The following is a 15,918-nucleotide window of genomic DNA, read 5'->3' as shown; positions in this document are numbered from 1 at the left end:
GGAGCGAGACGAGCCGAACGAGAGTAAAGAGGACATCGTATGAGGCGGCGCGAGAGAGATAGCCGCGAAAAGGAAACGGTGCGAGAGAGAAAGAATTACGTTGTGCCCCGCCGCCGCCGCCGCCGCCGCCGACACGGCCACCGCCACCGCCACCACTGCCACCGCCGCCGCCGCCACCACCGCTCTGCCCCGCCGTTTAGTCCTCCCCTCTTCCCCGCGGCACCCCTTCCCCCGCCCCGCGCCCTAAGAGCGCAGTGTCGCGTCGAACCTCTCGCAGAGCGCGTCGCACGTCCGAGTACCGGCCGCCGCCCGTCATCAGTAGTCGCCGTACCGCGCAGCCACGTAACCTCTCACCTTCTCCTTAGTTTTTAGTAGTCAGTAGTAGGGGAGAGTGTGAGGAGAGAGAGAGGGAGCGAAAGTGAAAGAAGAAAAACGAAAGAGTTACGAGAAATAACGAGTACCGGCCGACAGAGAAAAAAGGGAAGAAACGAGAGGTCGACAGCCCGTTTTTTCGTAGCGGTGATCACCGTACTCCTCGTCGTCGTCGTTGTCTACGTTCTCGTCGTTGTCGTCGTCGTTGTTCCGGTGTTGGTCGTCGTGAACCGGCTCGACGCGACCCAGCGCGTATAAAAAGTCCGTCAATTCCCGTAAGTGCGAGCGTGGAAACGAGCGTACGCGCGAATAAAGTGCGTTTCGTTCGTCTACACCGTCCTATCGTCGATAATCGTGCAGAAGCTCGGCGTGTGTTGCGTAGCAACCAGTGAACGCGCACCCTCCGCCAGAGAACATCGAGAGTACCAGACCCCGAAGAAACCGAAGACAGGTGAAAAACGTGGAAGAATAGTGGAGCGCGAAGTCAAAGACGCGAGAGAAGAGTGAGAGCCGCGTGTAAACGAGAGGCTCTCGAAGGATCAGCGATAAGAAGTCGGGGGAGAAGACACGTGAAAGCGCGTGCCGTGACATCCGAAGGTGTCGACACGCGAGCCGTTGTTTGCCATCGGCGGACCAAACGGAGCATCGTTCGCCATACGACGCGATCGAACGCGGAAGAGCGTGAATCGAAGCGGCTATCGGCGAGATCGGCTGCCGCTGCCACTCGGTACTAGTGTTACCGTTGCCACTGCAACCGCGGTCACGCGAGAGCGTTGCGACAACAACGAGCTGTGCGCCGCGCGCCGCTATGGAGCCACAGAATCAGGAAATCGTAGCAAGCGGCTCCCCAGCCGAGGTGCCGAACGATCCAGGGTACGAGAAACCAGGATATATCCTCATCCCTAAAACACGACCTCCACTACATCCACCACCGCCAACAACCATCGACCGTGCGTGAAAATCGGACCGAGAAAACGGTTCAAGTGTGTTGATGCCGCGCTGATCGACGAAACCGGGTCGACGCGGTCGTGTCGTTCCCGTAACCTTGTGTTTTCTGTTGCCCTGCTCCGTGCGAGTGTTTGTTATGTTGTTGCTTCTTATACGGTTCCGATACCATCATTCACCGGTGATATAAAACGTTGACCTCCGGGGGTGTTTGGCGGCAAAAGCGCGCGCGGTCTCTTCGTTATTGCCGCTCGTAAATCGTTCTCGACGGAAAGCATAGTGTTTATGTTTGCCGGGCGCGTGAATATGCGTGCCACGGTGCTCTCCTCGAACCGGTGGCGCCTTCTTTCAGCGCGTTCAGCACCCCCTCAGACTCGATGAAACGAAAGGAGGGATACGAAGGGGGAAGGTTAGATGAATGGGAAGGAGGAGCAGGGGCCGCGGAGAAAGGGGGGACACCCGCAGAGAGAGAAAGAGGGAGGGAAAGAGAAATGACTTAACACCTTTGAATTTGCCGCCAAGGAGCGGATTCGCTCTTTTGAATCTCGGTAACGAGCATGCGGAGGGGAAAGGGGGCGGCGAAGGGTGCGTTCGCGAGCGTTCGAAGCACTTTTTTCGAAATGGTAAATGGTATTGTGTCGCGTGGCGGTTGATATTGTTTCGTTAACCACGTGACTCGCGGGTAAAAACGAGGGGGAACTCTAGCCTATCGGACATCGGTTGAAATTCTGTTTCGTTTTCTATAGCCGTCGTCCCCTTATACGGTACACTCTTTACGCAACAAGAATCGTTTCACGAAGTTGACGAGCGTTTAGGAATTCCGTGGGAAGTTAGACGAGTAACGTCGCGCTATGTTATTTCCCGCGATCGATCCCGACGACATATGGTCAACGGTTTGTCCTATTAACTCTCCTGAACCTATCAACGGGTATAGTGCAGTAGCCTACTCCAGTTCTTCGTATCACGAAGACCTAAAGAGAGAAGAGGAGGCGAGGGGCGGCGGGAGGACAGAGAAGGAGGAATGCGTGGGCGAGGGGAATAGGTTATATCGCGCCGCGGAAAATCGATGTTCAAATGCGCCACCACGTGATTACGTCCACAACGCGAGAGAGCGTTATCTTCGTGGATATACCGTTCGATGCGATAATCTTTGCTTCCCTGTAATGTCCGCGTGTTACGTTGCTTGCAGCCCGTTATCCCCCCCCTCCCCCCCACACTTTAATATGCGACAAAAATTAGCCCTCCCGAGGGAAAAGTCTTTACGCTTTTCCACGATGACTCGTGTAGATTAATAGGTGAACCCCGGTACAACGGTTACTGATAACGTATCGCGAATCGGTCAGCTCTACGATGCGGCAGTGCAAGGGTTAAAGCCACGATTATGAGTCCATTGACGAATCCGATGTGTTTACTGTGAAGATGATATTTACAAATTACTTGTTTATAAGTGATACTTTTCCGCAAAGATTAACGATACACGTAAGGGTGATTATTGTAATTATTACCGGGTACCTTGGCGAACGTGAAAATAAATCGTCTTGATCCGTTGACGTTCAGATTGAAGTTATTAATCCCTTCAAAGATATTGCGCATTGCCTTTCGTTTTGCAATAAAGAAACAACATTAAGAGTTCTGGCTCTAAGTCAAACGCCACGTACGCGAACAAGTTCCTATCCAAAATATATTTCTGTTGCGAGCCGTGTTTGTTTTCGTTGCCGTGCTCGCGCGAAAGTTGAGCCAATGTATGCAAGCTTTCGCGATACCAATGATGATGGCACTTCTCGTAAACTGGTTAATAAGTACAATCCGGCACCGTAAAGCGACGAAGACCGAGCAACGTGAACCGAGGTCTGATTCATGCCTCGGCCAGGTGGGGGATGACGTTTAATTCCTCCGTGCTAGGGGGTTTTATTAAACCCCGCGGAATCCCGTGAAACGGAAGTACAGGCGCGAACGTATTGGTAACGTTTTCAACGTTCGGTTCGCTTCGATGCTCGAATTACATATCGCACGGATAACACCAGTGTATCCGGTTTTTCTACGATGCAAATTGTTGGTAAACAAAGAAGGTGCTCCGGTTCGGAGGGGGAATACGTGTTTATTGTGTTTCGCGCGTGAATCGTTTGATTTTTTTCTCTCGAACGAACGCGATGATCGGGAATCCGTAACGCGTGTTGCCACGAGGTTTACGCGAAAGAGAAAAATCTAAAAGAAAAAATATAAGAAATGATCCGGGAGTTGTTCAGTTGTTGGTTGATGTGTGGTGACACCTGCCGCCAGCAAACGGAGACTGCGCAGGGGGTACACGATACCGGAAGTTACCCTCTGCCGGCAGTCTCTACTTCCTTCATCATCTTCTGCCGTCGATGCGTCCCGATGCCGATGCTGATGGATTCATCTTTCTTTTTCTAGGAAAATGTTCATCGGTGGTCTATCTTGGCAGACCAGTCCAGGTATGTGAACGATCGATAAATCTGCTTAAGAAATCACACCTCTTTGGTGTAGGTTAGGTCTTCCGCATCGTTAGATGAATGCGTGTCGTTTGGGAGGCTAAATTTAAATCTTCGAGCGCAATCTATCATTTGGATGTATATGTGTATTCTTATATGTTTTGAACTTGTCTCTAAAGAATATTAATTGATGCATTATTGAGTGGCACTTTCATATAACGGTTGGAACTGATAATGATAATTTTTATGTTTAGATTAACACTGCAAGTGCTAAATTTCTTTTTATATAAATTGATTCTTCTTATTATCCCGCGTAAAAAAGTGTTAAAGCATAACCATTGAAAGCGTAATACTTCATGAGATATTTCATATTTTACGTCAGGACATTATATTACATTAACCCGAAAGGTATTTCGCGATGAACGTTTAAACATTTTATTACTCGTTTCGTTACACTTTTAATTTTAATTCCATAGAGTGAAACGAAAGGGCGTGTGAGCTGCTTTTTCACAGTTTCTTTTTAATTTATAAAAATATCCTCTTCGGGTTAAAAAAAAGAGTTGCTGACTGTCCTATTTTCTAGAATCACACTACCAGGGAAACTTAAATGTTGATATTCATTGTGTGCTGCTCAGAATAATCGATTCGCCTGAACTTAATCAGCGATGATCCCAACTGATTAAAGATTACTTCGAACGTCAAACGCCGCGATTAACGCGACGACTAATGTAATCGTCAATCTTCACGAGCGTTCAACGATTATTTATTTTAATCGAAATCGTCGACCATTCGTTCGAAGCATCATCACGTACTTACCGTTTAGGAACCATAAGCCGTATCGCGTGCATTCTCAAGCAGTCGATCCTCCATGCACACGCAAGCCGTAGCAAAATGACCGTTTTGGTTGTCGAAAAAATTAAGAAGGGGATTGGAGTTTCTTCGAAAATTATAATAAAGTATCCGGGACAGGCAGAAACGCGGCAGCTTCCCTTACGTGAGAAAAGGAAACGCTCGGCGAAAAAGAAGAAACGCGAGCGGCCGATGTGGCAACGACGAGGAGGTGCAAATTCGAGGCGTTCCTTTCGCTGGGCGAGCCTGCTCGCGTGTTCGAGCGTTCGAGTTAGCAGTCCTTTTATCTTCGTTAAGAGACCTCGTGCCGGGCTGCGAGGGGAGAAAAAAAGAAATTGCCCGACGAGAGGCTGGAACGCGGAACGATAATCGCGCCGCGGCCAAATGGCCATAAGAAGTCACGTGCGTCTTTCGACCGGGCGAGAGGCGTCGGTGGAAAAAATGGGCCTGCATAAAGCTCGCATGGACCGCGATAAGATTAACGAGGGTAATTGATAGGCCGGCCTTGCGGTCCCTATGGCGCGATTTTGAGAAAAACGCCGCGCGATCGCGTGCTAACGGTTCGATCGTTCGTCATCTACCGCGCGGAAAAGTCGCGCTTGACCGCGTTCTGCCGCGAGATAAAAAAACGGCGGTTTCACATCGCCGATGAAGGAATCTGACCGCCGTGGCGTAAAAAATAGTGTCGCTATCGATGACCAGAGACGCGAGGAATTTTTTCTCTAGAGCGCCCCGGTGATTGTGCAAATGTTCGGTTTAATCGCGTAATACTTTCGAACGGAAACCAGTTATTTTATTCGCTCATTGTCGAACTTTGCACCATTATAATAGGAGATTTCCCATTTTAATCTTTGCATGTCGTTGTCTTCGAATCTGGTGGTAACTTCAAAAAATGTTGTTCGAGGCTAGCTTCTTCAGATGGAGTAATATATTTTTCACTATATAAGTTTCTAGACACAACCTGTATAAAATAAACAGTAGAAGGGAGAATTGCAGTAGTACCCAGCTGTATAGGTCCAAGCATGCCCGAAACTTGGCACAATGATGGACCAGGACGGACGACTGTGACTATGATTCAATAATTCGATAGAACTAGGAATTAAATTATTCGTCGATCGCGTGGAAATGATTTCTGTTTACGGTCGAGCAACTTCGGGAGGTAATTAACGGTACAACGTTGCGTCGCTCTGCGCATTTTCCAGTTAGTTCCAATTAAGGGACCTCGTCGCTGAATTATTCAATTACGCGAAAAAAATATTCGAGCGTTCGTCGCGCGGGAATCGCGGAGGCGAAACGTGTGTTAAATTGTGAGATATTTAATTAACCTTTCAAACGCAGTCGAAAGAAATCTCGCGCTTTTTGTCGATTTTATTTCGCGCGACGACACGCGGCCGGGGGGAACGAGACCTTTTCAGATTTTTAACGACGGTTGAAACTTGCCTCGATGCTGGAAACGGTGGCTTCCGAGAAGAAACGCGAACACCCTGGTCGCGCCCGGTAAACGAACAAAGACATTATTGCGTGCGTTGCATTAAAACAATCACGCCGCGCGGCGGGAGGTGTGCAGTATTGCGAAACGATTGCAGTTACTCGGAAACGTGCAACTACTTCCGCAGAATTCTCATGGCGGAAACGCGCCGCCCGCTACGTACCATCGCCTAGCGTTTTCGTGATATCTAATCGGGTGCGTGACAGGTTCTCTTCGTGATACTCGTGCAAACAAACGAATCCAAATTCGTTCTATTGCGTACTATTCGGTAGACACACGAATGCACGTGGGGATTTCGAACGAAATCGTTCGTGTGGCTTTGTCGTATCATGTAACGAATGTTTGACCGAGGAACGACGTCATGCAGATATCGAAGATTAAATTTAACGATAGCTTAAGGTTTAAAAATTCGTGAACAAGGGTAAACGGTTGACAGAAATTGATTTTCGTTCACCGCAAAGAAATAGAATTCGACTACTTTCCCGCATCGATGGTTTGTATCTTTGCTTAGGAAAGAGCTTATACCAATTTCGAGAGTCACTCTGTGTAATGAATTTGCAAATATTGATTCATTAGGTAGCACGTATTTGCATTCTTCTTCTTCCTATTTTCTAACGTGACATTGCAACTTGCAAGCTGATTCTAAATCGAGACATTAAAATAAATTATAATCCACAGGCCTGAAATTACCTTTAGGGCAAAGGAAAGCGAACGAAATCTTGAGAAAAGACATTTTATTATGTGACTCTATGTGCATTTTATAAATTGCAATATCGGAGTACTCTGTAACCTCGAATACGACGTCCACTCGTATCGGAGAGCTAATATTTTCGGACCATGTACCGAGCTTTTTCTTAATTACGCGTCGTCGGAATAGTTTTCGTAACTCTTCATCGAGTACGGACGCGCCTCCTGGAAAAAGAATAAAGAACGAAGGCGGAGTAGGCTCATTAGCGTTATTTGCCGTCGTTACGTAAGTCGCGACTCCATCTCCCTTCGTCTTCTTTCCCGTCGCTCTCTTTTATCGCTTTGTCAGTCTTTCCGCGAGCCGATTCCACGCGAAGAGAAAACGCAGGCAAGAAGACCCGACTTGTTTCCGTTTCTCGCCGCGTGTCCACCGTCTCATTAAGGTCACCGGCCACGGTCGCTCGTCGACAATCAAATTCACGCACGACTGCGCTCCCACACGTGGTTTTCCACCGAGAAACGACTACGATCTCCACGGGGGGAAAATTCGAGCTTCGAAGGACGACCCTCGGTGGTCGGATATCCCAGAAAGTTGACCGGAAACGTTCTTTTGAATGTGAAATTCCCATCTTCGAGCACGAAGTCGTCGAGACGAGTCGGAGTTATCACGAATGTTAGGTTTTTGTATTTAAAAGTCCGTTCGTTTACAGACCTCTTGGCAAACGGTGCCGTTTTTTTCACTATGTTACCTGATCTCTATTTTCTAGACAATGCAACATTAGACAGCTTCTATTAACGCGTCCACGCCTACTCTAATACAATCAATCCTATGACACGCGATAGCTACGCGACGTCGAGTTACTAACCATCCCCAGGTGACCTCCCCTAAGGGTGAATGGTTTATAACACGGGTCATGGGGTTAATAAGCGGGGAACAGCAAGGGTTTCTCACTTTTAATTACGCGTATTAGCGAAAAAGAATGGTGACGATACCGGATTGAAAATAAATGAAATTTTAGTGATTCTTGAAGTTTTTTTTTTTAGTCATTTTCTCAGACTGGTTAAAAGATAAGTTATTCAAATTTCAAATCGATTTCACCAATTGTGTCGTAAAATTTCACAAATCGGAGAAGCACATTCAACTCTGACATTTAATATTCATCGATGCTTATACTGCTATTATTCAGAGTAAACTGCGCATCGAAGGAGACGAAATACAATCGGTTATTGACAGTTACTTGTTTTAGGTGACCGCATTGTAAACGAGCACACACAAGCGCCGGAATCTCTAGTTTCATCATCAGTCATTGTCGAGTTTATTTTAACACATTCGCTAACACCATTCAGTTGGAAAACCGTTCGCCGCAGCTACCACGTTATGTGCGTAGTAATTTCAGTTATTAAGATAACTACTAACGTTTAACGCAAACGAGAAAATATAAAGTTTCCATCGAGAGAATTTTTTTAAGCGATTATTATACGTGTATTTTTTATTTCTTTAATACCGTGTATATGCATTTAAGAAAATTCCTGTCCATAGAAAAATGTAAGGAGACAGATTATTCTAAAACACAGATTTTTTTTTCTACGTTTAAACAGTGACGAGCTTGTTAAAAATTTCACAGTTAGGGAGATTGGCCACGTTTTGGAGATTTTGTCCCATTGCTCGTTGCGGGCTGTCGCCGAATTATCGGCGTATAATGATCGATCGACGGTCACTCGCGCTCCATTTCCGCTGGTTAACCTTCCTTTCAGCAGCGTTGTTGCGAGAAAGCGTGTTCTGAAGTAGAAAAAGCGGAGCAGTCGTCCGGCCATTGCGCGGTGTAAGCGTCGTAAACCGTGTCTCGCGATACCGTTTCGCAAAAGTTCATAGGTACAAAGATGCAGCGTGTGTTCGTCAGCAACCGTGGGAAAGAGTCGACGAACGCTAGACAAGATACGTTGCTTCCATCGTTTATCGTGTATCATGAACCCGGATAAAAGTTACTCCTGAAATATTGCGTCGATTTAATTATAATCGTGGAAACGTTTGCACACTAATCAGGCTTATTAATTCGTCGTTGTATTCGGATTAATCAGCCTTTCGAAACCGCTTCGCATCTTGCAACAATGTTTCCAGACTGGCAGGAATTTACTGCGCCAAACAATGGCTGTCTACACTAACTCTCAAAAGTTTGGCTTCTCCGGTTAACGAGAAAGAAATTCACGATTTTTTTGTGAGATATAAATTAAACATGAAATTTATTATAAGTGATGTTTAGTTTCGTATGTAGTTACAGAAACACATTTTTATAGCTCAAGATACATTACTTTAAGAATTACGAGCCATTTCATCCGAGTATTGAGATATCCGTAAAAATGAGAATAGAATCGTCAATATTACTGGTACGTTGACACAATATCAACTTTGAAAATTTATTGTATATGCGTGCAACACAGTACGAGGTGGACTTTAGCATAAGTGGAAACAGTGGGTAGTGGACAGACATACTAGAGCGATTCGTATTCGATAGATTCTCAAATTCAATTATCTGTGAAACGAAACTTCCAAATAGAAAAATTGCATCCTTAATTTTCCACTAGTTTTTTAAATGTTGAAACGCTCGATATAATTAAATCTTAAATAAATTGATGTATGCCTTGTTCTTAAGATCACAGAAATGTTTTCTGTGAATTTTTTATTTCTGTAAACCTTAAATACTCTTCTGATATACGATCTGTGCTCGAATTGGATACGATATACTTGTTCCAGAACTTTTGATCGGCATTGTATTTAATTTATAGAAAATATGCCAGACAGCGGGGGTTTGAGATACATAATTCACGATTAACTGCGCCAATGGCGGTCTGCATAAAATATGCGGTTCGTAGATAATGCGGCTCTGAGTAAAATATCAGTGTGTGTCTGATGCGTCGGTATTTCGTTACGCTTCAACTCCCTTTCGTCGGTTTTCCCACCGAAGGAGATCACCCGCACAGCGCTGTTCTCCTCTCGAGACGGGGCGTCGTTGTTCGCGGTTAAAACGCCACGAAGAATGGCTCGGTTGTTCCTCTTTTCACGGCGTGTCCACGTTCGTTTGAAGGTGGTCGTCGTGCACGGAAGACTACGGTGCGCGTCGCGACGCAACCATTCGGGGCGCTTGATGGGCAACGACCGTGTGATTTAGCGTCTTGCAAGCAGAGCTGGCCTCCTTATCGAATTATTTTGTTGTCAAATATCCTAACAATAACATTAATATATACTCGACCGATCGTCCAATCTAGATTAAATATAATATGCTGATTGGTAGATGTCTTCTAAATACAGTGTACGTATACAATTTGAGAGTCGATGAATTTGACCTGTGACGCCTGTATTTAGTTTTAAAATTTACGCGTGTGGTGCAGTTTGATTGACGAAATCCGTCTCGTGAGAATTAATACAGAAACGATGTAGGTGTAAGAGAGAAGGTTGCTAATTTGTTACCGTGTGTGTTGCTGTGGGATTGTTGGACACACGAGAGAAGCAAACATAAGTAGCACGTTAATTAGCTATTGGTTAGAATGTTTTAAGAAACTCTTCTTTCATCGAGAGGCTGTGTACATTTTGTGTAACTGTTACGGTAATACTAGCAAACATAATCCTTACGTTCTTCCTGTGTTCCTCCGCCTTTCGACATTTCGACTGTTTGTACTGCTCATTAACGCTTTGAACGTGCCAGTAGTACCATTTATACGGCATTTAAATCAAGCGTGTAGGAAATAGTTATATTAGTAACGTTAATAGAGCGTAGGTTTGAGTGATATTCAAACAACGAGAGTAGAGAAAATATGATAAATATGTTACACTTCGAAGATCAGTTTCAGTAGTATTTCGCTTCTAAATAATAGAGTTGAGCGCTACGTGAAAGAGAAATTTGTTAGTATCAGAAAATTATCGAAGTCCTCTTGTATCGAAAGGCCAGGAAGATGGATCGCGAAACTGCCTTCAGGGTAGCATGAGTCAGAATTAAGTATGAGTTCGAGGGTGAAGGGTCGACTTCTGGACGCACGACTGTAACTCAAGCAGGGGAGATTTCTCTTTCCCGACATCGGGCTCGACTTTCGTTCTCAAAGGACCGCGTCTTTGTCATATCCTCAGGTTTCACGCGGAAGAGATCGACTCGCGTTCCGCTCGGAATCCAATCACTATGCTCGCGTACACGTATGTTTGATACCGCGTCGATGGCGATCGCGATTGCGAACGACAGACATCTCTAACTGCGTGTTTGCAAATTCAATCGGGTATTCGCAGTACGTATTAATGTACATATTACAGGTAATGCGATTTCAAAATGCGGTTTGCTGTACAAAGAGTAATTACGTATTAATCATTAACATTGTCGACGTCGGCGGCACGCGTTGCATCGTTGCATCCGGTGTTCCGCATAATTTGCAATTTGGAAAATTGATCGGGAGCTGGTTGAGAAATAAGCGTCCTTCGTCGCTAGAAAATTAAACGGCCGTACCGAAGTTTCTGAAATAATCGTCCTACATTGTTAAAAATAATTTCGAAAGTTGCTAATAGCAATTGCTTTGGCGCGACGACAAAGTTTTGAAAATAATTTTGTTTAAATTGTCAGTAGCAGCAAAGTTAATCCCCCCTATTTTTAAAGATGTGTTCGGTTAGATTTTTGACAAAATGTTTGGTGAAAAGTGACGAAACGTCGATCGACATTTATGAAAAGTTGAGTACAGTTAATTGGAAATTACATTATGTCAAAACCACACGTTTTTGATTTTGATTTCAAAATTGATTGCAACGTTGGAGTGCTTTACGTATTTGCTTGATTTGTCAGTTTGTGACTTCCCTCAGATAAAAGAGTGACACAAAAATCGCATGTTCAATTAGTTTTTTAAATTCAAAACAATGTAACACGATTAGTAGACACTAAATATTCCATGGAATAGTTTTCCAAAAAAAATTTTGTATTGAATAATTCTCGAAACTTTATCGTCACACCCCTAAAAACCAACAGATTTAAATGCACAGAATGTATTTTCTTCGGTTCTTTTTTAAGAAACCGAGTCTTCTAATTTCTTTGAACCGTACAATAGTGAATGGAAAAGCTTTGAACTCTCATCGAGGCAAGATTTCAAGGTATTACGGCGACAAAGAAAGGATTAAGGATAATAAACTGTTTCTTTCATTCTTGGTATTTGGTTCGCTCTCCAGACTTTTCTCCGATTATTTCGTGCAGCGTAATATCCGGTCATTTCATAAATCTGCGCGCATTATTTTGCAAGTAAATTGAAAACGGGTATAGATACACAAAAGATATTAATTATCCACAGAGTGGCCGTCTTTTCGCAATATTTTTCTATCATTAATTAATTTATCGATGTCTCTTTCATCGAAATGAATCAGTTTATTTTGAAAAATGCGACTAGTATTGATTTTGATACGTCCAAATTGATTGAATTAAAATTGTATTAAAATTGATACTGGACGAGCTTTTGAAAAAAAAGAAATAGTTTATAAGAAAAAGATGTCGATAAATGAATGTAGCTATAAGAAAAAATTATACAAGAGAGATAGCTAACTACAAGTTACGTAAACGTAAATACAAAAGACTTATGGAACGATCTGATAGTTTGTAGAGATCTCGAATGCGCGACGGTTTTTGACACCAACGATCCTTCAGTTTCATTCGATTTCGAGGGCGTTGGAAACCGCCAAACCCTGTAGATTGAAATTACCGCGAATCCGCATTGAAGCGTCCGATCCACTGGAAAAACGAGTCGATTATTCCCCTCTCGCGATTGACACTCAATTTTATTCATTTTATTAGTACAATTGAGAGTCGCGGATAACCTGGAAGCGACACAGCAGGCTTCAGTACCTTTTGCCTTACAATTTTTGCGACATTGGTGTATCATTTGTATATCGTGTAAACTCAAATCTATTCCTCTCGAAAGAGGGTAAAAATAATATATGGGCATCAGTGATCAAATAACTAGAATTTCTTGTACGCACGTGGTCATTAGGTCCCAGTTGCTTGAAATTTCATGTCATTGAAATGTTTCCTCAACAGTTTGGGACGGTTCCAGCTATTGTGGCAACATTATGAATAAAATTGTTAGAATTTGCAAACACACATCAGTTTGCACTTAACTTTCATCGCCGTCTGCATCAGTTAAAAATGCAACGTCTGACGGAAAACGACCATGCGTGATAATTGTGTGCCCAATTAGAATTCTTTTCTGACGCTCTTCCCTCGTTTCGACTTTATTTTTACGAATCGTGACGTAGGAATTCGTCTGAATTACAGTATTTTCTACAATTTTACCAGTGAAATATATTTTTATTATGAAAGTTGAAAGTACAGGAAGAAGAAATACGATTGCGATTCTAAATTGTTTTTTCGCGTCTACGGTGAACGCGAAGTAGAAAATGACAGTCCCCGGTCAACCGTCAGACGACACGATGTGTACTCTACTTTCGATTTTAGGCATCATTCGTATATTCAGCGATCGCAAAGGACTCACGATATTTAAATAATATTCAAATATGTTAAATATATTTTATTTAAATTTTCCAAAGAGGATACACGAAATATTAACCGCGAAATATTTTTTATTTTTCTTATTTTGAAGAATACAATGAGTACCTGAAGTTCGACCTATTAATTCTAGCACATTTTTAATATTATTGTTATGATATTGACATTGCGTACGGGTGCTATAGAGTGAACTTCAGCATAAGTAGAAACAGTGGGTAGTGGACAGACATGCTATGCGATTACTCGGAATAGTTTTCTCTAGTCGTGAAATGAAAATTGCAAAAATTCCGTTGCTTTCTCCAGCATAAATTTCTGAATTTCTCGAATTTCACCGTCAGGTTGGAAAATAGTCTCGAAGCGTCGACCGCAGTTCTGGGGCAGCGTTAGCGCTTAAACGACGAAAAATAATAAAACTCGTCGTCGAATCGAGAACGACGGGCCCCCGAAGCGGGAACGAGAACGTTATCAGCCAGGGTTGCAGGAAAAACAGGATTGCGAGCCGTTGGTAGGCAAAAGCCTCTGACGTTTTTCCGACTTCGTTGTCGTCGGTGCCGCGCCGCCATCTCCATCGTCGTCGTCGTCGTCGTCGTTGTCGTCGTCGTGGTGTCTGATGCAATCGAGCGCAACAGACTCTCGTCGACTCTCTCGCTATTTTTAAACGTAATTGCACCCGGCTGTTTTAATGGGCGAGCGGGTATACAGACGGAGATGGAGAGAACAGAGGCGACGAGGACGGAGGGACGGTGGAAAATTTGTCGACGTGTCTTTTGGGATGTCGCGGCGTTAACGAGCAATGACGAATCGCGAAAACTTTCGTCCATTTTTTTCGCGGTTCTCTTACCGCGTTTCGCGCGACTCGGCGGAAGCGTTTCGCGGAGAATTGCCCCCATTTCTCGTTCCCCGGAACAAACAACAAACGAACGAGCTTCGGGGTGGGCACACATTCAGCGCAGCATTTTGTGAACGATTTAAAACAATTCTGCCGCTCTAAGTCAAAAAAGCGTGCACCTCGAGTGCTCGTTTCTTTACCTTTTGTGCTTGAATCACCTAGCTTTTCCTCTAATGTTCACATATAAACAGTAAATTTAAAAAATACGGGCACTGGGATTATTAAAAATTACGGATGGACGAAATTTTATCAAAGTTGCAAAAAAATCGTCTTTCAAAATTGTATCGAGAGGTATGTAGTAATTAGTTGCAACGTAGGCTATGAGATAACACAAGTATTGTATCCAAAAAGAATCTGTGTGCCTAAATTCATGAGCACTTTAACGTCAATTATTATCATACGTTCATTTTGTTCTGGAAACGCGTAAAAGACAGTCCCAGTTATTCTAGGCAACACAAATACGAGAGTCGATAAAAAAGCAACATACGCGTGGTTTACTTAGGACCGTAGAGTTGACGCCGCATACATAGTTGCATGATTTATATTATGCAACAGTCACTAACGTAGAAACTGTGTGGGATTTGCAGATGATGTACAATTGTCCGCGTTCAACGAACCTTGTGGATCTTGGTTTCAGAAATTTCGGAGATAGATTTATTATAAATTTAGACTGCAGATGTTAAATTTCACTAGGAATATTATTTAATTGCACGTAGAGCTATTTCTATGGAAAATATACTAACAATTTTATTTTCATCGACTATTAGTTATTACTTCTCTTATCGTAATATGAATATACAATCTAATTTTATTATATAAAAATTTTCATTTTATTATATAAAATTATTTGTTTGCATTTTTATTTTATTTTCATTCTCAAATTAGACTGACACAATAACGTTTTACAAGGCGTAGACATATTATATATAGAAATAACATATTGCTTACAAACAGATAGATTAATCGGATTTAATGTCTGCGGAGACTGAAGTTTACCTTCCAAAAGTCTTTCAAATCAAGATTCACGAGGAGCGTCAAACGCAGGAAACTGCATCTCATCTACGAGCCTCAGACAATTTCTGCGTTAGAGTTAGCCCTACATCGAGCGAGTTACGCGACAATGTGTGGCGTGTAATTGTTTCACATTGTTTATAAAATACCGTACAGCATCGTCCTGCGCTCAATGTGCTTCTAGTATCAAGGGGATAGACTGGTCCAGAGAACGAACATTTAGATTTCCTTTGGATATTAGTATTAAATCTGTAGATTAAAAATTTTTAAACTTAAAAGTTGTTCAAATATTAATGACTGTTCATTCTGGAACATAAAAAAAAATTAAATTTGGCACGTTGAGGCTGGACGTAGAGTAATAACTAAAGATAGAAAATTAATTTATTAATACTCTTACAGAGTTATTTTCGCGTATAATCTACCCTTTATGTAACATTAACGTATGCCAATGACAATTTCATTTGCATCAGATATTATTAACCGATAAATATGTACCCTATCAGTAGTAATTTTTGGTGGACTTTCAAGAATGAAAAAATAAAAGAGAAGGTGGCGAATAAACGATCTCACCAAAGTCGTACGAACTTTGACCCAATAGTTTTACAGTTTCGAGGTACAGAATGTGTCTGGTTCGACGTTCTATAGCTTTGCCAATTTTTCAAACGGTGGCAAAACGTATGACAATGCGTGTTCGATGTAGTACCC

General features: G+C 43.1%; 1 protein-coding gene across 4 annotated transcripts in view; it reads left to right on the top strand.

Annotated features, from left to right (window-relative positions):
* Window positions 1-269: 269 nt before the first annotated feature.
* LOC122401420 (RNA-binding protein Musashi homolog Rbp6) overlaps window positions 270-15,918 on the top strand; it is a 1,207,497-nt gene continuing 1,191,848 nt past the window's right edge. For all 4 annotated transcript variants that reach the window (XM_043403532.1, XM_043403533.1, XM_043403530.1 and 1 more), the window contains exons 1-2: window positions 270-1,245; window positions 3,730-3,770. In XM_043403532.1, coding sequence (XP_043259467.1) covers window positions 1,181-1,245; window positions 3,730-3,770 — 106 coding nt within the window. In that variant the 5' untranslated portion in view covers window positions 270-1,180. The remainder of the gene's footprint in view (window positions 1,246-3,729; window positions 3,771-15,918) is intronic.

Source organism: Colletes gigas, unplaced genomic scaffold (genome assembly GCF_013123115.1).
Source record: "Colletes gigas isolate AHSC1104 unplaced genomic scaffold, ASM1312311v1 Colletes_gigas_Sc00024, whole genome shotgun sequence".
Lineage (NCBI taxonomy): Eukaryota > Metazoa > Arthropoda > Insecta > Hymenoptera > Colletidae > Colletes > Colletes gigas.
The sequence above is the reverse complement of the archived record's forward strand: the minus strand, read 5'-3'. Positions and strand labels throughout refer to the sequence as shown.